The sequence below is a fragment of the Aspergillus aculeatus genome (genome assembly GCF_001890905.1).
Source record: "Aspergillus aculeatus ATCC 16872 unplaced genomic scaffold ASPACscaffold_8, whole genome shotgun sequence".
NCBI lineage: Eukaryota > Fungi > Ascomycota > Eurotiomycetes > Eurotiales > Aspergillaceae > Aspergillus > Aspergillus aculeatus.
The window spans coordinates 269,994-293,721 of NW_017962983.1; the positions used below are offsets into that span (position 1 = coordinate 269,994).

General features: G+C 52.9%; 8 protein-coding genes across 8 annotated transcripts; 2 read left to right on the top strand and 6 right to left on the bottom strand.

The window, feature by feature from the left end:
- Nucleotides 1-1,198: 1,198 nt before the first annotated feature.
- On the top strand, nucleotides 1,199-2,746 carry ASPACDRAFT_43275 (uncharacterized protein; the record flags this gene model as incomplete). Its single annotated transcript, XM_020201225.1, has 6 exons — nucleotides 1,199-1,214; nucleotides 1,274-1,374; nucleotides 1,429-1,445; nucleotides 1,492-2,071; nucleotides 2,112-2,210; nucleotides 2,267-2,746. The coding sequence occupies 6 exons, from the start codon at nucleotides 1,199-1,201 to the stop codon at nucleotides 2,744-2,746; spliced, it is 1,293 nt and encodes a 430-aa protein (XP_020055990.1).
- A 1,432-nt stretch (nucleotides 2,747-4,178) lies between these two features.
- On the bottom strand, nucleotides 4,179-5,735 carry ASPACDRAFT_60489 (uncharacterized protein; the record flags this gene model as incomplete). The annotated part of the gene is made up of 1 exon (XM_020203563.1): nucleotides 4,179-5,735. The coding sequence occupies one exon, from the start codon at nucleotides 5,733-5,735 to the stop codon at nucleotides 4,179-4,181; it is 1,557 nt and encodes a 518-aa protein (XP_020055991.1).
- A 327-nt stretch (nucleotides 5,736-6,062) lies between these two features.
- Nucleotides 6,063-11,015, bottom strand: ASPACDRAFT_1880939 (uncharacterized protein). The gene is made up of 3 exons (XM_020198223.1): nucleotides 10,050-11,015; nucleotides 8,174-9,833; nucleotides 6,063-8,116 (listed from the first exon to the last, which is right to left on the bottom strand). Exons 1-3 carry the CDS (start codon nucleotides 10,544-10,546, stop codon nucleotides 6,422-6,424), a joined length of 3,852 nt encoding a protein of 1,283 aa, XP_020055992.1. The 5' UTR covers nucleotides 10,547-11,015; the 3' UTR covers nucleotides 6,063-6,421.
- Nucleotides 11,016-11,957: 942 nt separating this feature from the next.
- ASPACDRAFT_78587 (aldehyde dehydrogenase ALDH) lies at nucleotides 11,958-13,798 on the bottom strand. Its single transcript, XM_020205214.1, has 3 exons — nucleotides 13,598-13,798; nucleotides 13,336-13,535; nucleotides 11,958-13,256 (listed from the first exon to the last, which is right to left on the bottom strand). The coding sequence occupies exons 1-3, from the start codon at nucleotides 13,723-13,725 to the stop codon at nucleotides 12,070-12,072; spliced, it is 1,515 nt and encodes a 504-aa protein (XP_020055993.1). The 5' UTR covers nucleotides 13,726-13,798; the 3' UTR covers nucleotides 11,958-12,069.
- A 657-nt stretch (nucleotides 13,799-14,455) lies between these two features.
- Nucleotides 14,456-15,971, bottom strand: ASPACDRAFT_52327 (FAD-dependent oxidoreductase; the record flags this gene model as incomplete). Its single annotated transcript, XM_020202599.1, has 3 exons — nucleotides 14,456-15,079; nucleotides 15,134-15,735; nucleotides 15,800-15,971. 3 exons carry the CDS (start codon nucleotides 15,969-15,971, stop codon nucleotides 14,456-14,458), a joined length of 1,398 nt encoding a protein of 465 aa, XP_020055994.1.
- A 1,534-nt stretch (nucleotides 15,972-17,505) lies between these two features.
- ASPACDRAFT_1856236 (Zn(II)2Cys6 transcription factor) lies at nucleotides 17,506-20,075 on the bottom strand. The gene is made up of 3 exons (XM_020197478.1): nucleotides 19,702-20,075; nucleotides 18,714-19,651; nucleotides 17,506-18,655 (listed from the first exon to the last, which is right to left on the bottom strand). The coding sequence occupies exons 1-3, from the start codon at nucleotides 20,042-20,044 to the stop codon at nucleotides 17,597-17,599; spliced, it is 2,340 nt and encodes a 779-aa protein (XP_020055995.1). The 5' UTR covers nucleotides 20,045-20,075; the 3' UTR covers nucleotides 17,506-17,596.
- A 222-nt stretch (nucleotides 20,076-20,297) lies between these two features.
- ASPACDRAFT_1856237 (uncharacterized protein) lies at nucleotides 20,298-21,861 on the bottom strand. The gene is made up of 5 exons (XM_020197479.1): nucleotides 21,601-21,861; nucleotides 21,341-21,546; nucleotides 21,203-21,280; nucleotides 20,682-21,148; nucleotides 20,298-20,631 (listed from the first exon to the last, which is right to left on the bottom strand). The coding sequence occupies exons 1-5, from the start codon at nucleotides 21,615-21,617 to the stop codon at nucleotides 20,374-20,376; spliced, it is 1,026 nt and encodes a 341-aa protein (XP_020055996.1). The 5' UTR covers nucleotides 21,618-21,861; the 3' UTR covers nucleotides 20,298-20,373.
- Nucleotides 21,862-22,086: 225 nt separating this feature from the next.
- Nucleotides 22,087-23,572, top strand: ASPACDRAFT_52330 (alpha-hydroxy acid oxidase; the record flags this gene model as incomplete). Its single annotated transcript, XM_020202600.1, has 8 exons — nucleotides 22,087-22,180; nucleotides 22,235-22,268; nucleotides 22,316-22,418; nucleotides 22,486-22,873; nucleotides 22,934-23,008; nucleotides 23,066-23,319; nucleotides 23,373-23,449; nucleotides 23,497-23,572. 8 exons carry the CDS (start codon nucleotides 22,087-22,089, stop codon nucleotides 23,570-23,572), a joined length of 1,101 nt encoding a protein of 366 aa, XP_020055997.1.
- Nucleotides 23,573-23,728: the final 156 nt, after the last annotated feature.

Sequence of the window (23,728 nt, forward strand, 5' to 3'; positions counted from 1 at the left end):
ACACCTGGCAGTCACCTGTCAGATGTGCTTTGTGTTTGGTTCTATGTAAGATACGCGAGTGCTTCCGACAAATGATTTTCAAAAATTCTCAGTCCTCACCATGAAGAGAAAGAATGACACAAAGGTCGGGCTTTGCAGTTACTAATGCCTGGGATGTTGATCTGAGGTGTGTATGGCCTTTATAGAATAAAGCTTGTGCTTGATAAAGACTCCGAGGTTGGTCTCTTGTTTCGGGAACAGCGACAACCTGCATTGTGAGCACTTAACGAGGGAAAGCCGTTAGACGCACCGAAGCCTTTTGGCTGTTCTCGTAGGAAATGGGTGTAAATGATGGAGTTGAGTATCCTGGCACATGACGCTAAGGTCAGACTGCAATTGGGTGACGGAGACAAAGAAAGTGCAGCCCCTGTCCTGTTTAAATTAAGTCCAAACGGTCATTGCGGTATTTGGATGTCAGCATACGCAGCTGAAACGGAAGGATAGAAAATCAGATCCTGAAGCATATACCCAGTAGCATAGACGGGCGAGTCGTGGTCAATTTCGTAGGAAGTCGCGAGATGGTTGAGAATAAGGATCACACTTTCGAAGAAAACACTGACCCACTACAAGAAATATAGTTGTAATACGGCACTGTAGTCCACCAGCCAATCTCCCCGCTTTTGACCTCCATCTTTCACGAGAAAACCAATCGATGATTGCCCTGGTCAGATCCATCGATTTAAAGGCGTTCAAGCTAGAACACACTCGGAAAGGCTCCATCGGCTAACTTGCTTTAGCATCAAGTGCATGTTTAGCCCTCGTCTTGGCGTAAGCAGAGCTCACCCTTAAAAGTTCAAATGTGCCGCTGCGCCACGATCTCGCTGTCATATCACAGAACATCGAAGGTCAATCAAGATAGAGCTCGAAATGTTGTTGATATGGTGGGTCGCAGTCTGTCTCTTTGCGATCTACAAAGCCCTCTTCTTTGTGCGCTTGTCTATCCAAGCCCGTCGCACTGGATTTCCAGTCGTCTTCGCCCCCGCACCCACCTCAAGTGCGCCCTGGCTGATCCTCGCGCCAATTCTGCGCCCATATTTACAACCAGTGCTTCCGGGGTGGCTCTACGACCGTTGGGACATCGTGACACATGGCTGGGAGTTCCGCATGAAACGCGGCCCTTTTGACCGCTGGGGGAATACCTTTGTCTTGCTCACCCTCAATGAATGCATGGTCTGGTGGGTGTTTTCCAAGTTCCTTTTACGAATATTCTTCTAATCTTTGTCTACGACCGCAGATGTCGATCTTGGAAATGTGATCCTGCAGCGAAGGAATGACTTTGAACAAGCCCCTATTGTCGGAAAGATTCTGGGTTTCTTGGGCCCTAATGTATTCGCGGTACGCCAGTCATCGATCTCTCCTTATGCTTAGACACTAATATGCGAAGTGTAGACCAATGGCGATGAATGGTTTGTGGCCGTTACTGGAACACTATCTCTTTCTAATCACTCGCAGGAAACGTCACCGTCGCATGTTTGCTGCGAGTCTAGACGAGCGCATCAGCCGAATCGCCTGGTCGGAGAGTCGCGAACAAGCCCAATCGATGTTAAATTATCTATCTGACCACCCAGGAGGGGATACACTTACCGGATTGCGCAACCTGGCAATCAATGTCATCGGCCAGGCAGGGTACACGAAAACTACCCCGTGGTCGCCGGCACCACTTCGAGACAGCGCCGACAGGGAAGAGCACGCTCGTACGGCCTACTTCAAAGCCCTCGCGCTGGCAACCGATATGTTCCTCGTGGCCGCCTTCATCCCCCCAAAGCTCCTTAAACTATCCTTCATGCAGGCCCGACTGCGTCTTCTAGGCCAACGTCTCGAGAGAGTCCCGCAGTACATCGCCGATATTTCCGAAGAGGAGCGCCAGACGGCAAGGGATGATTCCGCGGGGCGCAGCAATTTCCTACGCTTTTTCCTGCAGAACTCGGACACTGACGCGACCTCAGGGTTTGCCTTCACGCCGGAAGAGCTCAGTGGGAACCTTTATGTCTTCACCGTTGCGGGCTACGAGACGACCGGCCAACACCGTGGGGTTCGCGGTGACGCTATTGGCCGCATATCCCGAATGGCAGGAGTGGATCCGCGACGAGCTGCGTGAGCTCCCCATAGACTCGTCAACCTGGTCCTACGATGATGTGTTCCCCAAGTGCCAACGGACATTGGGGCTCATGGTACCCATCCCTTTTCCTTCTCACCTTGTGACCAAACTCCTGATGAGATCACACAGTTCGAGATCCTCCGCCTTTTCACCCCCGTCCTGCATTCGACCCGCGCAGTGTCTGGACCTCAACAGCTCGTCAGCGAAAAGGGCACGCATTTCCTTGCGCCCCCGATGAACGTCATGGTGTCTGCGGCGGCTATTCATCTTGACAAGACAATTTGGGGAGAGGATGCCACAGATTTCAGACCCTCGCGCTGGATCGATGACACCGGCAAAGTGAGGTCCCCGCCGAAGGGGACATTTCTGCCGTGGTCTGGCGGCCCCCGGATCTGTCCGGGGATGAAGATGTCCCAGGTGGAGTTTGTCTCCACCATGGCCACCCTGTTTCGGTTCGCGCGGTGCGAGCCGATCCCCGTCGACGGGATCACGCAGCCCGAAGAGCTGCGGCGGAGGTTGGTGTGGTTATCGGAGAATGCGATAACAAAGTCGACGATGCAGGTGAAGGATCACAAGGCTGTGCAGTTGCGGTGGGTGCGGGATGTATAACAGTTTAAACTCTTTGTTTGTTTGAGCTTGTTTATATATTCACAGATGTCATTTAGTCTAGAATATTAAAGTCTATTTATATTATGATTACAGTTATGAGCAAGGTGTCCACAAGATCAAAGCCGATCTAATTGTAAACTGCTTTCTTAGGGGATCGATGGTTCTAAATGCTTGCACTCCCGAGGAGCAAAGCATTCACTTCCAGGCACTAGGCTACTAACTTAGTAGGGGCTCTTCACTGTAGACCCCCGGGCCTGGCAGCCTAACACACGGCCTATCGGTGTTACTGGCCTCCCCCGGAGCCGTCCCCGGAGCCACCGTCTCTTACTTACTCTCTTACCACCAACACTTCCTTCGCTATCTCCTTCGTTCATATAGATCTCATCTACACCAACCACCTTTCTGATCGTCAAACCTGCTTATCTTGCACATCCAACCTCTACATTCCAAAGCCAGTGAGTAAACCAAATCTATGCAGGATTCTGAACTCAATAACTGACTTTCACACCGTTACAGAACCTCACCTGCGGCTTGACGCCCCAGCACCCCACCTTTCCACCTACACCAAAACCTGTTTCTCATCTCTGTACCCACCTGCACCATGCGCTGCGAGTGCGGATTCCAGAACATGACTCCCAAGGACCCCCAAAACGAACCCCGGGAGCGGTGCGAGGCCTGCAACCGCAACATCGCGATGAACTACCCCTTCCACTCACCCGACAAGCCTTGGCCCAAGCCCAAGCCCAAGCCCCAGCCTAAGCCCAAGGCTGAGGACAAGACTAAGGGCCAGACCCAGCCCAAGCCCGACGGCAAGGCGGGGCCGGCAGGTCGAGCTCCAAGGCCAAGTGACTGGAGGCTGCGGTCTGCTTCTCTGGTGGTGATTTGTGGCACGTCAATATGGGAGAGACAATTCTACAATCGGAATGGTCGTTTGATGCGCTGGTATTCAAGGTATGGGTATCTGCGAGATGATGGTAACTGCAGCTAACAGAATATGGCAAGGAAATCGTTGAAGAAAATGAGATACAGAGAAAGAAAACAAATGATGCCCTTTGCTTTGGTGAGAAACGTGGCATTTAGCGATGGCGTTCGGACGGATTCATCCTATCATCGATAGGAGGGCTTTGGCGTCTTCAACTTACAATCTTTGTGTTCTGTGAGATCCTTTTTTTTCGGAGCGTGGAAGATGTTTGTAAAGCCCTGAGGTCTATTCTGTCTTTCGTTGGTTGCTTGTGGCTTTGTGTTTACTGGACTTTTAAGGTCTGATAATCGACTCTTTTATTGGGCATTATCGCTATGGGACATATCCCCCGTGATAAATACATAAAGCGATGTAATACATGTCAACTATCATGGCATTGTCTTCAAGACAGTGTCAAAGTGTGAGAAATGTGGACAGGTAGGTAGAAACATGTCACAGATGATCATGACTTCACGACTCATCCTCGTCAGATTCACCCACTTCAGGCTCATTCTTCTCGGTCACATCCTCCTCGAATTCGTCCTCTTCAGCCTCCTGTATAAGTTCCCTCGCTCTTTCATTGTCCACACCGTGGCGTAGCCAAAACCAGTCCAAGTACCAGGACTTGGCTTCCTGGGTTTTGGGCATGTACTGGCGCAACAGGCTTTTCCATTCCATATCTTCCAACCCTTCACAGGTCACGATTGCACGGGTATACTCCCACCAAACAGGATAGTATCCAGCGGCCTCCCAGTCGATGATACCACTGAGCTTGCCATTCTGGACCATGATGTTGACGTGTGTGAGGTCATTGTGAGTGTAGGTAAAGGGCTTAGTGGGTGGCATGGAGCGCCGAAGCCGGCAGCGCACCGCTTCGGGGACGGCTGGATCCAGGGAGGCTGCCAGGCGATTCCACACATAATCATCAGATGTAGGATCCTGAGCAGACTCACAGTTATCTTCCCTGCCGCGATATTTACTGAACACAGGACGACCGTCGAGAGATTCGAGACGATCAGACTGGAGAGAGCGGAGCTGGAGCAAATACTCGGCAGTCTGCTTCGCAATGTTGTCTTTCTCATCATCAGTCAGCTTAAACCAAGCCTCCTTGAGGTTTTCGCCAGGAATGCGAGTCATGATAGTGAGAGCGTGACCGTCACTTTCCTCGTGATGCGAGATCACAGTAGGGACAGGAATGGTGGTGTTCTTCTTCACGAAGCGGAGGTTTGCGTTTTCATCGGTTGGATAACTAGGCCCACGGTCCTTTAGGATAAGGTCGGAGCCCAGGGCCCAAACGCCGCGATCGCCGGCTTCATAGAAGATCTTGACGTGGCTCTCGTAGTTGCAGCACCTCTGTCGTTCAGGACTGAAAGAACATGCGGAGCAAGGCATGGTGGAGCGCTTAGTGAGCATACCACTCGCACGTAGCTCTTCCATTCTTGCCAGATGTTCGGGAGTGTCCTCAAGTTGGTATGTCATGATATTCTCGCTGCCAGGCTGCTTGGGGGTCTCGCTGGGAGCGTTATCGCCAGTTTTAGTTGAATCTTGACCACTAGGCTCAGATGATGGCTCGGTTGAAGATTCGATGAAAGTCTCAGGGATGGTGACACTGGTAGGCTGGGTGAGAGTCTCGGCTGTAGGATCAGAAGCTGTCCCGGTGGTGGTTATGTTGACAAGTTCATCGCAAGACTCAGTAGCGACTTCAGTGGGAAGCTCTAGAGATGTCTCAGTGGCAGGCTTGGTCGAGGTCTCAGAGATGGGATTATTGGCAGTGTGGGTGGAAGACTCGGTTGTCTCCTTAGTAGCCGTCTCAGAGGCGGGCATGCTGACAGGTGTGACGGAAGACTCAGTAGTAGGCTCAGTGGGAGTCTCAGACAAAGGCTCGGTAGGGTTCTCGGAGACGAGGCCTTCGGCAGGCTCAGTGAGAGATACAGCGGGATTCGCAGTGTGAGTCTCAGCTGGAACCTCAGTAGGAAGCTTCATAGAAGGCTCAGTGGCTGGCTCAGTGACAGGCTCGGTGGAAGCCATGATGCAAGATGATGCTGAAGGGCGAGGGGCGAGGGGGCGAGGTGCGAGGGGAAAGATGGGGAAAAAAGATGGGAGCGAACCTGTTGAACGAACTGGTAGAGGGTAAGTTCACTCCGCATCACTTGTGAATCTCAAGCAAATGTTTTGCATGTGTTACTGGGTGTTTCCTGTTCGCGAAGCAACTACTGATCACGTGGCCAGTCTACCAGCCTGGAAAAATTGAACTGTCTTCACGTTCCTCGCATTGTTTTGCCGCACCTTAATCTTCTATTATTGTTCCTGATTTCTGTCGCATCACCCAACTTCTTCTATTCAACCTCCGTGGTAACTTCAGATGGTGCCCGACGATCATACCGGTCAAACAGGCGTATTTATGATCTACCCACAGCCGAGCACCTGGGTAGCAGAAATATGCCCGCTACGTTGCCGAGATAGTATCGCAACGTGTAGGAAGAACAAAATATGACTGTTGGTATGTCGTGGCTATTTGCAAAATCTTGACACATTACCCTGTCCTCCGACAAGCACCTGATTTTTCACCAAAAAGCTTGGATACCGATCATTGATTTTTGGCTCTGACAGTCTCATAAATATATATCTGCGGGATCCTTATGGAAACCACAGCATATCTGGCTGAGCCATAATGAGCTTCAAGGCGACCGCATGCAGTTCTTCAGTGCTTCTATCTACCCCAGCGAGGGCCCCGGTGCGAAAACATGCGGCTTGCGCCCAATGACTTTGTTATCAAAACTCTGAATCGTCCGGCAATACTCCCCCACTAGGTACTCTACCTGCCGCTCACCGAGAACGTGACTCGAGACTGCGATCTCCACATGCAGACGACCTGCCCCAGGAACAATATGCACATTCGCACTATGAGATGGATTGTTAGGTAAAGGATAGTGGCTGGCATGGCACTGAACTCCATCTAGCCAACACTCAGTGGGGAATTCATAATTGCGAACTCGCACGAAACTGCTCAGCGGAGTATCCTTGGGCCACGCCGTGCAGTTCTTTACGATGTCTCGATATCCCAGTGCCGAGTAAGACAAAGTCTCAAGGTGCTGTCGCTGAACTGCGCGAAGGACCTCTAGCCTGGAAGTTGTTGGCTCGAACGAGACGGAGACAGGAACGATGCTGATACAGGGGCCCAGAATGCGATCCGCATGCGTCACATTAGAATTCCGTCCATGCACGACTTGTCCGAAGACGACGGATGTAGAAGTCTTAGACTGTGAGGCAAAGTACCGAAGAAGCGTGACAGCCCACGCCGCCTTGAGCAAGCTGGATAAGGTGATGTTGACCGGCAAGGAAACGGTGGGAATTGTCTTTGTGACATTAACCACAAACGCTGGCCGTGAAGTGCGGTCCTCCAACGCGGAGATGGGAAGTCTATGCTCGCGCAGTGAAGTCATCTGTGATCCTTGCAGGACCTTTCGCCAAGTACCATACGCCACCTCCGTCTGCAATGCCTGCATTGCTCGCAGGTGAGCCGAAAATGGGCTTGTCGGAGGCAAGGTCTTCTCGTTGTAAAGAGCGGCAAAGTCGCCGACGAGGACAGACGCAGAAAAACCATCGTACAGCGCATGGGCGAGCCGGAAGACAAGGAACACTTCGCCAGATTGTTTGATGGTCACCAAGTGTATGGCAAAGGGCGGTCGACCGCTAGTTACATTCTCTGCAACGGAACTGTCGTCTGAACAAAACCGGTCTAGATCATCTGTTTCAAAATCACGAACAGACACTGTCCAGTCTTTCAATACCACCGGAACATATTCTCCATTCTGGCAGACAAAGGCTGCTCGCAGAATGGTATGTCGAGCAACGAGCTTCTGGCAAGCACGAAGCAACCGTCTACGATCGAATTTCGGGGGCAACCCAAGCCGGTAATAGCGGTAATTCATCATTGTCAAGCTCGTCTGTTGAAAGTCGGTAAGGGGTAGCATTTCGAGCATCAAAGGTGATAGCTCCAACGGCAGTAGTCTCCGCAACCTTTCGGTCTGGGCAGCGGTGAATTCCTCTTTGCCTGGGCTTGTCCGCATTTCCTGGCGCTCAGTGGGCGAATTTCTGGGAGTCGATGCCTTAGCCATGTCCGACACTACTGGGCAGCTCAGAATCGTATCTTCTGTCAGGTGAAGACCTTTCCGTCCAGCGAGCGATGCCAGCTGAAACGATGTCATTGAATCTCCCCCGATTTCGAAGAAATTGCTCTCTGGTCTGACCGTGTCTTCGGGAAGCTTAAGCAGCTGAGCGATCAGTTTCCGCAATTGCTCTATTTGAGCCAACACGCCATTCGGTGCATCATCGGCCATAGGAGCTTGCGGCCCTGTCGCTTTGTTCATGTTTGACCGCGTTGAACTAGCCACCGGGCTCGGACAAAACTTCTCTGGCTCAAAGTCACAATGCTTCTCATTGGCTAGCGTCAGCATCTCAGATACCACAGTTTTCAACCGGAGCCGATCAAATTTCCCTGATCTGTTTAAGGGCATGTGATTGATGAGAAAGAAATGAGGCGGAACCATGTATTGAGGGACCTGGGTTAGCAGATACTCCTTGATTACTGCTGCCAATTCACCGTTCGGATCGGATCGAACCATGTTCAAACTCCCTGAAGCCGATTCCCTTGAACACTGCGTGGAGCTTACGTCAGTTTCGATGATTGCAGTGAGCTGCACCCGCACAGTCCTGCCACAATTCTCTGGTGCATTAGCTGCCACAACGGCAACATTTCGTACCCCTCGACTCACGAGGTCCGTACAGTTTGCAATATGATGCTCAACCTCCCCGGGGTCTACTCTTCGGCCGCCCACTTCGACCACGCTGTCCTTTCGTGAGATGTACTGGATAGACCCATCCAGATTGTATCGTACCAGATCTCCTGTGCGGTAGAGCCGCTCTTGAGAGCTGCCATATCCGTACGGAGCCAGTCGGGATTGCCAGTCTGCTGACTTCAAGAACACACGACAACTTTTCTCCTCGTCACCTAGATATTCCCTTGCAAGGCCCTTGCCCTGAAGCACTAGCTCCCCGATGGCACCCACGGGCACTAGACGGTTCGGATTATTCACATCCACGACCCAGAGGCAATGGTCGCAGGCATATCCGACGCTGCGTTCATCCCATCCTGGCTCAATCTCTGGGACCAGAACGGCAACTCCAGCCGTTTCAGTCGCCCCATACCCATACATCACTCGGAGATGATTTGTCCACTTCTTTATCTGGGACATACCAATTGTCGTACCCCCTAGCAAGAGCACACGAAGGGGTGGGACATCTGTGGGCTTCAGGCTGTCTAGCAAAACTGGCGTCAAAAATGCATAATTAACACGGTGGCGGTTGATGAACCCTGCCAGATCCGTCCTTATATCGTTTTCGGATGGAATGCAGAGGCAGCCTCCCACCATGAGCATGAGCAGGATCTCGCGGTTACACATGGTAAAGCCATTTGCCGCATACTGTACACGGCGCGTCTCCGGCCCCAGCCTCAACGGGCCAATCGTTGCCAATGCCGAGGCAGAGAATGCCCTATGCTCAAGTACCAGACCCTTGGGCTCTGACGTACTTCCCGAGGTAAAGACCACATACAGAGCATCTGATGGTGATGATCGGTCTTGCTGTTGCTGCAAAGCTTCATCATCGATCTCCTGTTCGAGAGATGCTGCAGCATCATCAATGATAATGGTCTTCTCGGTCAAGCGACGGGCTAGCGTTTCGCAACCGCGCGAGCACGCTACGAGTGGCGCTGAGACAGTCCGGACTATCCTCTCAATGCGCTCAAATGGGTGCGAAACATTCAGAGTGAGGAAGGAACCGCCCGCTCGAATGACGCCCAAGGCCGCGACCACCAACCATTTCGACTTTTCCATAAGTATAGGAACAGTCACCTCAGGGCCAACGCCAATCCTCAACAGCTTTGTCGCAAGCCTAGCGCTCTGTCGTTCCAGATCGCTGTAAGTGATTTCCCCATCCCAGGCTGAGATTGCCGTGGAGTCGGGCCGTTCGCGACAAGATCGCAGAATGATCTCCGTGACGCATTGGTCCTCAACGGTTCTCCTGAAAGGCATATTCCACCTGGCCATGCGTTCAATATCCACTTCACTGCACAAGTCCAGGTCTCTGACTCGGGGGGTCTCGAATGACGGCGGATATTGTGTGGTGAAAGGTGTGAGCCACTGCTCTGACCTGCTGACAAGACCAGCTCATAGAGTCGAACTCAAACACTGTTCGGAATGTCGAAGGGTCGTGGCTAGAGCTGATCTTCACTATCAGGGTGGCCTGTGTACCTCTTAGCCCAAGTCTTATCATTCAATGAACGTGCGATGGAAGTAGGTACACACGCTCCGCAACTCCACAAGCTGACCCCGTATCCCGCCTTCCAGCTCAACTGCAAGCATGGTGTTACAAACACCATGTGCGTTTCCGAGTTCATTCCTGCAGAGGGACGCCGAGTTCTCGCGGCAGCACTCGTCTTTCTCGCATCGTTCTACCTCATGCAGAAGGTTCTGGAGGCTGCTTGTCCCGTCGATGTGGCAATCGTAAAGCTTGCTCTCCCGCGAGCTCGTGGCAAGCTTGAAGCAAACGTGATCCAGAGAGGTATAGCTTCGAAGCACCAGAGCCCAAGCCACCCGCGCCAGAGAATCTACTTTGCTTCCACTCTTCTCAAGCCACTCCCGCACATCTGTTTGGGGCCACTCCAACACCAGTGATTGGCGCTCTTCCGGGTTCGGCGCGGTTCTGGCGGAAGCATCAGCACGGGCCGAAACGGACACGGTAGGAAGGATGCATGGTGGTGGTAAAGCGGCTGTCGTCATCGTCACGACTTGTTTCAAAAGCTAGGACTCAAGTCTACTCAGTCGTTGGTAGCCCTGGCCCACAGCTCATTTTATCTGTCCCCCTGAACGACAACAACCTGTATGACGTCCTGCCGCCGCAAAGGGGAAAGTTGCCCTGCCTTGCCGCCACGCCGAACTAGGCCACACCGACTCTTCTAACTTGAGCTCGAATAACGGCTTCCAAGATCATTGCCAACATCGGAGGAAATCAAGATGCGCTGCTGAAGCATTCCATCGCCGATCCGTCACACAATCGCCTCATCCAAGCCGCATACCTCAACAAGCAGAGAACAAGAGGACGTATCGGATGAGCTCGTCAAAACTTAGACTAGTCACCGAAGCGGTGTATAATCTTTGTAGAAAAGGCATTGGTGGCATGTGATAGTCGTACGAATATGAAGCATATGTACGATGGCCGGCATCCATCGTAAACTTGGTTGGCTGCGTTTCCCAACAACTACCATCGTTCCGCAAGTTATGCGCAAGGGGGAACTCAACCCAGTTCCTTGAGGGCTGCCAACCTGTATCCAATGCTGTTCCGTGCGTTGATTCTTGAACTTGGCTGTGTGATGCTGAAGGACCAACAGGATCGGGATGAAGGAGCTTAGATCTTCTTCGGTGCTGTCCAGAAGTATGCATAAAGACCCACGATGAACTATAATTCAGGCCACGACTATAAGGAACAATAGCATCTTGTTCCCAGCACGCATGATTGGCACGGTGTCAGGTAACACATTGTGGTACACGCACCTGACCTCTTTTCCCTCCATTTCGTCCTTGCTGTTTTCAAACTTCACCACCTATCAGTCATGCCAACCATGCCTACTCCGGGCTCAACAAATCTCGGTCGGCCTTGCTGAATGTCCGCAAGGGTCGTGTAGTCTTGATGCTTGACTCTGCGTGAGCAACGGATCGTGACATCATTGTGCACATTGATTGTTGTGTCGGCCCTTGGATGTGTGGTGCAAAATCATTCGTCTCGTCGTTGGTCGTTGGATCTCCCCTTAAACTCCATCGAGCAGGCCTCCCATTGGTAACGTCATCCTCCTGTCGTCTGTCGGTATGATAGGGGTATACACAAATGGGCAAGGACGATGCTGGACTGAGAGTGAACGAATCCGGAGAAAGGGAAAGCAAACAGCAGCAGAGCTTTTTATGGCTGTCCTGCTTTCTCCTCTCTCTCACATGCGTCCTTTGGTGTGGAGACCACAGATCAGGACTAGTGAATGGACAGCGAGTGTCTTCCACTGCGTTCTTCGCAGTAAGCCTTTTCATGCAATGATGACTTCCATGCTTTGGACAGCGGCGAGGGCAGCGGCGAGTTACAAGCTCGACAAAAGACGGAGTTGGTCCTGCGAGTTAATGAGACAGAAGCAAGGATCCCAAAATTGCGGACTTTGTGATTGGCGGATTTGCTCAACCGGTTGAGATCTCTTCTTAAACGGTGTATCATCATAAACATTCAACTGGTGGCATCACGATCGTCTATCAGGATGGTCTATCTACAGTCGACTCCCCATGTTGATGTGGATTGCCTTTATCTGCGAGTACGCCTCCAAGCCAGCCTCACCCAGCTCCCGGCCAATACCACTCTGTTTCACTCCTCCAAAAGGAATGCGGGGGTCGCAGTCCTGACTGCTGTTGACCCAGACCATACCTGCCTCGATCTCTGCCGCCACCCGGTGAGCCCGCTCCAGGTCTCGCGTGAAGACTGCAGCACCTAGACCATACGTGGTATTATTGGCGCGGCGGATAACTTCCTCCTCCGAGTCAAACGGCATGATGACCACCACAGGTCCAAACACCTCCTCCTGCACGATACGCATGTCATCCGTGACATCCGTGAACGCCGTGGGTTGGACGAAGTATCCCTTTTCCAACTTGCTGTCAGCAGGAGTATATGCGCCGCCACCAATCAGCAGCTTGGCGCCTTCCTTCTTGGCCAGCTCGATATACGACAGCACTCTCTCGTACTGCGCGCGTGTAACCTGAGGGCCCTGGTATGTCGATTCATCCCACTGATCACCGATCTTGGACGTCGTTTCAACCTCCTTCTTGAACTGCTCCAGGAAGGTGTCCAGCACCTCCCGGTGCACGAAGATACGCGAGGTCGCCGTGCAGATCTGGCCTTGGTTCGACATGATGCCGAAGTGGGACCACTTGACCGCCTGCTCCATGTCGGCATCGGGGAACACCAGCAGAGGCGATTTGCCACCCGTCTCGAGTGTGATGTTCTTAAGCGTACCGGCAGCCATCTTCATAATCTCGCGCGCGGTGGCAGTGGAACCAGTAAAGGCCACCTTGTCCACCAGCGGGTGCTGCACAAGAGCCGCTCCCGCCTCGCGACCGTACCCATTGATGATATTCACCACACCAGCCGGGAACCCAGCCTCCTTGATCAACGTGCCGAGAACCAAAATACTCAGCGGCGTCTGCTCGGCGGCCTTGATAACCACGGTGTTTCCGCAAGCCAGGGCAGGGCCAAGCTTCCAGGCCGCCATGGACAGCGGGTAGTTCCAAGGGATAATCTGCCCGATGACCCCAAGGGGCTGGCGGAGGGTGTATGCGAATTTCTGGGGGGTGGTGCTGATCGTCTGGCCGTAGGTCTTATCAGCCCAGCCGCTGTAATAGCGGATGGTGTTGATAGCTTCGGTGAGGTCCTCGTTGAATGCAACGTGGTATGGTTTTCCTGGTGTGTCATGTTAGAGCCGCTCTATCGCTAACCGTCGAGTGCTGCCGCGGGGGGGGGCCTCTGAAGGAGAACCAACCATTATCCCAGGCGTCAATGGCCGCGAACAATTCCCTGTTCTGCTCGATCAGGTCGGCGAGTCGGCCCATGAGTTGGCCGCGCTCGGTGGCGGGCAGCTGCTTCCATGATGCATGGGCGAGGGCGGCCTTGGCGGCCTGGACGGCGGCGTCGACATCCTCCGCGGTCGCCGCGTGCACCGTGGCAATCGGCTTGTCCGTTCTGCGATCGTCAGCACCATGCGACTGTGTCTGTCTCGCTGCGGAGCTAGACAAGCTACTCACGCTGGGTCCAGCGACACAATGGTTTGTCCCCCAGACGACGGGCGGAACTCGTTGTTGATGAACAGCCCCGTGGGCTGCTTGTACTGGCGGCCGTTCGGCGTGGTAAGCTCGACGAAAAGGTCGGACATCCTGGCGCAAAGTCACAGAAAGAATCTCCCAAGTTGAACAGACAAAGACGAGAGAAAGAAAAGAAGAGACAAGACAAGACAGTCACAATGGCAGCAGACAGCAGATAGCTCGGTTTTGTGGAGTGTCAGGCTAGAACTGCCTAAACTGGATTTGGGGAATAAGTTGTCGGTTTGGCTGGACTGATTCGGAATGGAGGAATCAGCGGGGCTCCAGCTGTCCCGCGGTCGCGGTTCTGATAAGGGAGGCTTTGAGATATGGAACTACCCCTCAGTACGCTATCGATAGTCTATCGCTCAAAGAGGCATGTTTATCGCCGAGTGGGCCATTCGCTCGTTAATTCTTGCGGCAATCATTCCGAGGAATTACCTTCTCTTTTTGCACAACTGAATGATGCCGCTTTCTACCGACCGATCATCAGCCTGTGCGGTGAGCACCAAAGTGCGTGCGTGCGTGCCCTGAGTACTTACTCTATGAGTTACCAGTAACCTCCAGTGAAAGTGATTCTTCCTTGGTGTATTTCGTCAAGCCATTTACTGTACATTACTTTCAGATCACAGATCAAAAATAAACACCAAAGGCAACACCCGATGCAGCCCCCATGTCACCCGCAGTCCCTCCAAAGGCCTCGACGGTGGTGTCTCTGACCATTGCCTACTGTCTAGATAGTTTTATATGCCCTTGGTGAAAAAGGCCGATGATGAGCTGGCTAATTGCGGAAATCGAAAACTTCTACGGTATGGCACTCGCCTTGGAGTCATACGCACTCTGGTATTCACCGTCTTCTGGGACATTGCGGGGTCGGTACGTGCTCCCATCCTGAATTGCCCGTTGGACCGCCGGAAACTCCTTGTACACATCTTGGTGAACATCATACCCGAAGATCCACTCAGGGCGGGGGAGTTTGATTATCGCCGGATTCTTCTCGATGGCCTCCCAGTCGGGATCGCGCCACTGCTCGTAGATGGCATTCCCACTTTCCTGGATGAGGCGTGTCCGCTGGTATCGGAGATCCTGGACGGCCTGCAGACCCAGGCGCACGCGCGACTTGCCCGCCAGCTCCAGACAGATGGCCAGCGTCGCCGCATCCTCAATCGACTGCCCACCCCCTTGGCCCACCATTGGGGACATGACGTGGGCGGCATCGCCGAGGATCATGATGCGTCCGCCACTGGAGATCCAACGCGGCAGCGGATCACGGACGATGATATTATAGTCCGCCAGCATCTCGTCTGGGGTATGCCGGAGGACGGCGGCAACCTTCGAGTAGATTGGCCAGTCCTGCAAGAGGGCCAGGGCATCCTCCACACGAGCTTTGCTGGTTGTCTCCCAGGTTTCGGCCGACTGCGTCTCGTTCTGAGATTCTTTCGATCAGTACATCATTCAGTCTGTCAGGCAGAGGATACGTACTCGGTGCCAAACCTGCCAGACCACATTCTGACCCCGTTTCCCCGTGGCCAGGGTCAGTCCCAGGCCTCTGTTCGCGATATAACTTCGCATGCGATCTCGCTCGCCCTCCTCCTTCAAGATCCATGCGGCATCCGGATCCCCCGCCACGAGTTTTGCACTGAAGCATGACCGATACGCGGCCAGCCCAGACTTTTGCGTGGGAATGCGATACCCGAGCACAAAATCTCGGGTCCTACTGTGCACGCCATCGGCGCCTATAACACAGTCGGCGGAGATGTTCTGCTCTCCGTTCACGGTCACGCCCGCCTGCTCGCCGTCCTCCGACTCCCAGTATGCGGTGACCGCTGCCCCGAACCGTAATTCAATCCCTAAGGAGGTGGCATGGCGATACAGCCCGGTGATGAGCGTGCCCCGGTGGATGATCATCCCCTCCCCGACGCCGTAGCTATCCATCGCATCCAGGGCATACAGTTTCCCCGCAGGATCAAGGACCTCCAAGGCGGCCACATCGTCCGATTGCGTGACGAGCTGTCTGTACACTTGACCTTGCTCCCAGGCCTGCAGTACCTTGGTCGCATTGCTTCCCAGGGCGATGCTATCCCCTGTATACTCCGTCAACCATCGTGAGCGGCTGGGTGGGTGTGGCTACGACCTCGGGATACATACCTAAAACACGAACCTCGGGACTCTTCTCCAGCCCGATCACCGTATGGCCCTTGTAATGGCACTCGATGGCAGCCACCAGTCCCGCGATGCCCAGCCCCACAATGATCACCTCAATGCCGCTGGATCGGGGCTCGGCGACCCCGGCCGGTCCAACCCCATTGGTGACTGTCATTCCGGACTCGTGTTGTTGTGTCTGCGACCTTGACTGCTATTACTACAGAATGGCAGTTGCTTCGGAAAGAGAGAACAACACTATGCCATTGATTTATGGGCCAGTCGATCGACAAATTCTCGTGCGTGGAGAAGGAGCCGGGGAGCGGTGTGCAAGACGTTCCTCGTCAGCCTCATGCTTCAGTGCTCAAATTTGGAACCCTGCCCCCATCGCATTCTGTGTACATACATGATCGGTCTCATTCGCCGGCCGCTTATGCCGCACCATACAGACTCGGGTATCGTAGCGCAAGGGGGTGGGGTTCCTTGCGCCATACGCTTTGCGAACCTTGACGTAATTGTCAGCCCTGACCAAGATGTCAGATCTGCAGTTTGTCTTGCATAGGCAATATGCGGCGATTCTCCAGAGGCCTTACACCGAACGTTGACGTTGACCTCATCGCCGGGGATATCACCACCACTAGAGTAGTGGAGAATCCCCGTTACTGCAAACCATGTAATAGCTAGCATCAACAAGCTACAGAAAAACTGACGTTTTATTTGTTCCGGGTTTCTCCCTTGCAGATGATCAAGAATCCGTCTAAACTCCAGTTTCTTGCTTGTTTCTGCAAGGGCGAAAAAGACAGCTGATCGCCTGTCATCAGGATTAGACTATAACGTTTGACACCAGCTTCTGAGGGCTTACCTTGATTGTTTTGGCTTTTGTTTTTGTCGTATACAGCGAACAGGTAGCTTGACATCTACATCAGATCCTGGGGATCGTCGGCTTTTTCATTAAGTTAGTCAAGATATCTATCATTGTTTCAATTGTTCCAAACTGTTCTCTCCTTATACAGCTATCCATCCACCATACTTTTTCTTGCCTGCTATGAGGGAAGAACCCAAGGTCTTCTTGCTTCTTGACAAATCGCTCTTACAGGATAATATAAACCTTGAAGCTCTAAGATCCCGGAATATTCTCCCTGATCAGATCAATCGATTGCCAGGAACGTGAGTCCTGCGCCCTACGAGGGACTGGCTGGAGTGTTAAGCTCAGGGAACAACTCCGCTGATCAATTGTTCAGGTAGTATGCCAAATACTACCGGAAGAACCATGTACGGTCGGCTGGGGCTGTTTATATGCTAAGTATATGATGGGCACGAGCGGGACGGGCTGCCCTGCCTCGACTAGCCTTTTGTATGTCCCACTCGGTATCAAGCTTCGAGTAGATGAGTCTGGGTGCATGGATGCATGGACCTGTGACGGCCACTGTCGGAATGGTTCGTCCCAGGGGCAGGGGGTAGTGCAAGACTCAGTCCTGAGTTAGGGCATCTCCATCCTCCGGGGGACGGGGACGGTAAACCTGCCATGAGCACGACGACGTGTGAGTTTACGCAATTATGATCTTTGGAATGAGAAGCTTCCCCCGTAGACATTACCATTCCAGAAAAGTTTGGTCTCTCCAGAGAATCGCTTTCTGTTGTGCTTATTCCCTACCCCGTCCCTCTTCCACCAGACCCTTGGAGCAAAATAGCGTTGGATTTGTCCTCATCTACCGGAAATGGAAAATATCATAGACGAAATTGCGTTCCAAGTCGTTAACCTCGTTACTTCGTATGTACAGTAATGCTACAACCTAAATCACTCTAAGCAAGGATAGGCCAGATCTGCCCTCGCTTGGTCACATGCAACCACGTCGGGATGGACTCGCCGCGACTGGAAGTGATGTGCTCGTCCTGCTGCGTCCAGACCTCCTTCATAACATCGCGCGCCACGCGGAACCCCGCGAACCCGCACCGCGCTTCTCCCCTGTCCAGCAGTTTCAGAACCTCGCGCCGTCGCTCGGGATTGGTCGCTTCGCACCCCGCAATGAACAGTGGCCACGCGGTGCCCGGCCCGGTCTGTCCTGCTTCGGTCAACGCAGCATCGAATTTGCTGAGCGATGAAACGACCTTGTCGACGTGGCCTTCGAGGATCAGCGGATGTACTTCGCGGATGCGACGGTAGAAGAAGATGACCAGCGCCGAGTTCAGCGCCTCGAGGAGGTACTCGTGCGCCTGGGAGCACACCTCCGAGAGATTCGGGGACGTGCTTGCACTCTCGACTTTGCGCGAGGCTAAAGCGCAGACCATATTCTCGAGCCGGGCGCTGCGGCGGTGCAGCGCGTCCCAGGCTTCGATGCTGGCTTCCTTCACCTGCGGCGTCCGCCGGGCCACCCGGAAGGTTTCCATCACGTTGGCCAGACGTGTTGTTTGGGAGACCAGACTCAGCCAGGTCTCCGGGATGCCATAGATTTGCTGATACAGAGTATCCGGGTAGCTGCGGGAGTCCTGGAGGTGGATGTCATGGAGACCGACGTCTTGGCTCTTGGGTTCGTTGATATTCAAGTCGCTGTCGGACGGGCCGCGGGCTAGACGGAGGAAGTCGTCCAATCGTGATGTCTGTTCGCTGGTGGCACTAGCTTTGGTGATGCTATCAGATCTCTCACATCGGAACGAGCATTTCAAGGCGTTCATGAAATGCTCCGAAGGGGTATAGTCGTGTAGGGTGTAGGTGCTTTCGCCGATGATCCGGAGCCAAGTGTATACGTGGTGAAGGAGGCGGGCTTTCTGGGATATGCGTCGCTTGGATAGGCCCCGCAAGCGCAGTAGCCGCTCAGCGTCGACCATATAGCATCGTGCGTCTTGCTGCTGGCCGCTGATAATCTACGTGGCGTCAGCAAGATGCTTCAACTGTGGTTTGCAATTGATGCATGAAACTTACAGCAAATTCAGTCAAGGCACAGATGGCCATCAGCTGGTCTTTGTACTTGGCAGCTTTGGGTTGAATCTCATGTCTTAGTGATGTTTGCATATGGTCCTTGGCCAGATTATATGCGTGCTCAGCGATCGCTTGCCAGTTCACCCGAGACTCTGATGTATTCATCGATGGATTAAGGGTCAAATGCAGCGCAGAACATGCCAGAAGGCAATATAGGTTCGCTAAACGAGCATGGCTGATGTTCTGCGACCCGAGAAAGGTCAAATCACTGTACGTCACCACTGCGGATGGCACATTCGTGATCTTCCACGGAGACTTTTGCTCGAGAGGAATGGCTGACATGCGAGAGATGACATGGTCTTGAAAATGTCGCAGCAGAAAGTGGGCATCAGCTAACACATTGACCGGATCACTGGCCAGGGTCGAGGGTGGCTGTGGGATTAAGGTCGAGTGCGTTCCTCCCTGCTCCCTATTTATATCGAGGATTGGATCTGTTGTCCCTACCGCACCACCATTGACAGCAGCCTGTGCATCTGGCTCGAGGAAAAGAGCATCACCAATATCAAAAGCTGTTGACATCATAGAGTCTGGCATTTGAAGGTCGATACTGAAGAGATCCGACCATTGTAGCAGATCATTCATGTAAGCAATCGACTCCTGCGACAGTGACGGGCTTACGACCGAGCTGGTTTCAACCAGGGGTGCCGGTATCGGCGGAGGGCTCACGACCTCCGTGGCCCTGGACCCTTGTGGCTGCGAGGCAGTTTCTTCATGCTTCGGACCCGATAGATCCAGCACAGAGAAAGGCCCGACCACGATATGTTCCTCGGTAGGTCGGTCTGAGTCCCTCGCCCGGCTATCGATCTCCGCTAATGAGGCATCGATAGACCCCGATACTAGTTCCGCGCTCAAGGCATCACTCATGGAAAGCCGTGACTGCTCTGAATTAAGTCATTAGAGGCCATCATGGAGATGTGACAGAGTCAATCACCTGTGTAAAGAAGACGTCTCGGGCCCAACTTAGCCGGATCTTTCTTGATTTTCCAGTCCCTCGTTCGCGGCGGCGATTGATGCTTGCGTGCTGCTACCCAGCGAATATCGTCAGTAAACCCCTCACATGTCACCCCGCTGGCCCGGCACATCTGGCACGAGGGCCTCCGTTGATCGCATTTGGCATGTCGGCGACGACAGGTCTTGCAAGCTCCCAAAGCGTGGGTGCGACGGGATCGGTTGCCTGATGCCTTGGACCCTGCCATGGCATCGGAAGTGGTTGTCAATCGTAGCGATGGTTGTAATTCAGAATGTTTGAGTCTGAGACTCAGCTTTGCTATCATGGTGAATCTGGGGTAATGGACAGGTTGTTGCTATATCAGGAAGCACGACAATCTGCAACCCCTCACTTTCCGCGGAATCTCTTTCCTTTTTCGCTTGCGGTTCCTGTCGGAAGTACCTGCTTCTTTGGGGTTAGTGCGGACGTCTGTCGATAAGAAAAAGAAATAGCGAAGACAATTAGAAATTAAAACGCTATACTGATGATGTATGTTACGATTACGAACCAAGAAGAACATGCGAACAGAAGCCCAGGGCCGATCAAGAAAATTCAGTAAAGATTGCGATAATGGCTTGGGGACATATGTTTAATTTCTAAATCGAAGCCTAGAAGCTACGCCAAGCCCAATCCCTCTACTTCAGCCCTGACAGCAAGGGGAATCTCCTCTTCCAAACTATGTCGTTCGGGCACCCAGTTCAAGTACTGGCGAGCTCTTTGAGCCACCTGTTTCGCGTTTGTACCCAGAATAATTGCAGCATGGGGCGTGATAGAGTCCGCGTCGCTAGGGTCAACCTCCTTCACAGAAGCTGAGTCTGCAAGACCGAGTTTGTAGACCTCCTGTGCGATGCGCTGTGAGATCTCCTTGAACGACTAGACACTGTTAGCAACTGGGGCACGACACGGACAGTAAATGCACTCACTAGCATCTCGATGTTCACCGGAAAGTATAGCCCATCCTCATTCCACAACTCGCCGTCCGCATTCTTTAGTGCTTTCTCCACCAACTTGACGAAGATGTTGCTCAAGTCTGCAATGTGGACGTTGCTCCAGGTGCTCTCGCCCTTGCCCACTTGAACACCCTCCCGACGCTGCAGGTTGGCCCGCGCAAGCTCGGGGATTTGAATGCTTCGCTGCTTGACAGCGCCTCGGCCGCGACCATAGATGATCGGGCCGAAGATGAGAGCGGTCTTGGGTCGCGTGGCCGCCGGAGGCAAGTTGGCGACAAAGTTGTCAACAATGCGCTTAGACGAGTAGCGTTTGATCAGCGCATGCACCTCCTCGGCGCCGTTGACGTCGCTGTAGATGCTGCTTGATGCCTGGCCGAATGTGTTGCTTTCAATATCGAGCATGGAAAGAACGCTGGCGCCGGACATCTGGATCCAGCAGCCTGGTAATCACTATCAACTATTGCTCGCCTTTCAACTCGACCATCACTACTGACCAGGCTTCGTTCTAGCTTCTGCTGACAGACCACGTGCAATGGCTTCGACGCTCTTGATGTGGTTGGTGCTTGCGGCATCTATAGGGAGAGCATGTGATTAGCAAAATGATTGATGGCCCTCAAAGCGAGCAAACTCACGGATGACAACGTCTGCTTGAGTGGCCTCCTTCTCAATGATAGCAGCAGCGTCTAGATCCCCCATTACCACGCGCACGTTGGGGTAAGCAGCCTGGACTTTCTTCGCCTTCTCTTCGTCCCTCAAGAGGACACTGTAATCGCATTTAGGTAGAGCTGATCGAAGAGCGTGGAGGACATCGCCGCCAATGTAGCCTGACGCACCAGTCCTGAAGAGTGGTAAGCATGATTTCATGGACGACTGCGGGGGTGTTCGTTCTTACAGGAAAATTCTCGCCATTGTGAATAGATCTGTGTCTGTTGGTGCGTTGGGAAATTCGGTCGTCGATATCGTATTGTCAAGGAGTGATGAGAGTGAAGGATGAGGGGAGAAGAAAAGACCCCGCGATGTATAAGATGGAGGGGTTTGAGTAGTGGTCCCGGATAGGAAGGTGATCCCGGGGAAGATCTGCCTCGACTCTAAAACAACTATACCTACATGAAAGCAATATCTCTCTATCCTAGACGATATCTCCGACCGGTGCTTAGAGATGCGGAGTCTTGCATAGTAGATGCGCTGCGTCTTACTATGGCAATCTCATACCGTTTTAGGAAATCTCTCCTAAAACGTGTCATGCGCCAGTGTGCTTCCCTTTCATATAACACCACCAAGGTGCTGAATGCGACACCCGTTCTCTGCAGTCTAGCCATTACTCTCTTACCATCACCTTTTCCTAGTTCGACTCCTTTTCTCCTTGAGCATCTTGAGAATGGCCCATCGTGGAGTGAGCTATGACAAAAATGTCAGCTGCATCGCAGATCTGAAGGCTCTTGGGAGCCAGAACCTCCCCGTGATGGTCAGAGGTATGCTGCTGCACCGAGCATGGCCAGCACAAGCGTCTAGCTAACGCGCAATAGAGTACTATAATGAGGGCGCCATGGATCTCATCACGTACGTCCGATTCAATTGTCACGCCTACATCGCTAACACAACTTCAGACTGCGTGAGAATGAGGCGGCATTCGACCGGTACAAAATCCGCCCGCGCATCTTAATCAACGTAGACAAGGTGGACACTAGTACTGAAGTTCTTGGCACGAAGGTACAGCATTTTCTCTATTCTCTCAATATGGCTGTGTCGTACCAATACTAAACTCCTGTGCGCACAGGTATCCCTCCCTATCGGATTCAGCCCGGCAGCGTCACACAAACTTGCGCACCCGGACGGCGAGCTGGCAACCTCACGTGCTGCTGCCAACCATGGCATCTGCATGGGTCTTTCCTCATATTCGAACTATTCGCTGGAGGATGTGGCCAGTCAGGGCCGTGGGAATCCATATGTAATGCAGATGTGTGTTTTAAGGGATCGGTCAATCACGCTACAGCTTCTGCGCCGAGCCGAGAAGGCAGGCTACAAGGCGCTTTTCTTGTCGGTAGACGTGCCTGTTTTAGGGAAACGTCTGAATGAGCACCGGAACAACTACACCCTGCCGGAGGATATGGAATGGCCGAATATCCTAAGTTGCGGCAGTGATACTTCCAACCGGACTGAGTATGGTAGGTTGGAAACTTGAACCACGATGATGCCCGCGATTTGTTGACTTGAGGTTGCGTTAGATCCGAGTTTGGACTGGGAAAGCACCATCCCCTGGCTCAGGGAAAACACAACGCTGCAAATTTGGTTGAAAGGAGGTAAGAACAAGCCTTAGCTGACTCGTCCGAGACCACCTCTTATGAACATCTCCACAGTATATACCCCCGAAGACGTTGAGCTCGCCATTCAATACGGCCTGGACGGCGTCGTCATCTCCAACCACGGGGGTCGCCAACTCGACGGTGTCCCGGCCACTCTGGATGCTCTGCGAGAATGCGCACCGGTTGCCAAGGGTCGTATCCAGATCGCAATCGATGGAGGCATTCGACGCGGTTCCGACATCTTCAAGGCCATTGCTCTGGGCGCAGATTTCTGCTTCGTCGGACGAATTCCGATCTGGGGATTGGCGGTACGTATTCTTTTTCATCTCCTGAGATGGCATTACTAATGACAAACCTCCAGTACGACGGCCAGAAAGGTGTGGAGCTGGCCATTCAGATCCTGCGAAACGAGCTGATGATCACGATGGCACTGGCTGGGTAAGGCTTCCGTTTAAGAGGGTTCGTCCCAATGCTAATCCGAGTAGATGCCGTTCGATTAAGGAGATCCAAAGGAGGCATTTGTCGATCCTCAAACCAGATGGCGTTCTTTCCAAGCTTTGAGAACAGAGTGTTCTTTGTCCAGCCAGTCCGCCTTCGAACAATTCGATATTTAGCAATTTAGCTCAAACTTGAGACTTCTTCAGTTCTCTGCATTATTGTTCATCAAAGTAGTTTAAAAGCCAGGGGATGCAAGTCCACGTGTCCAAGCGCTTACCC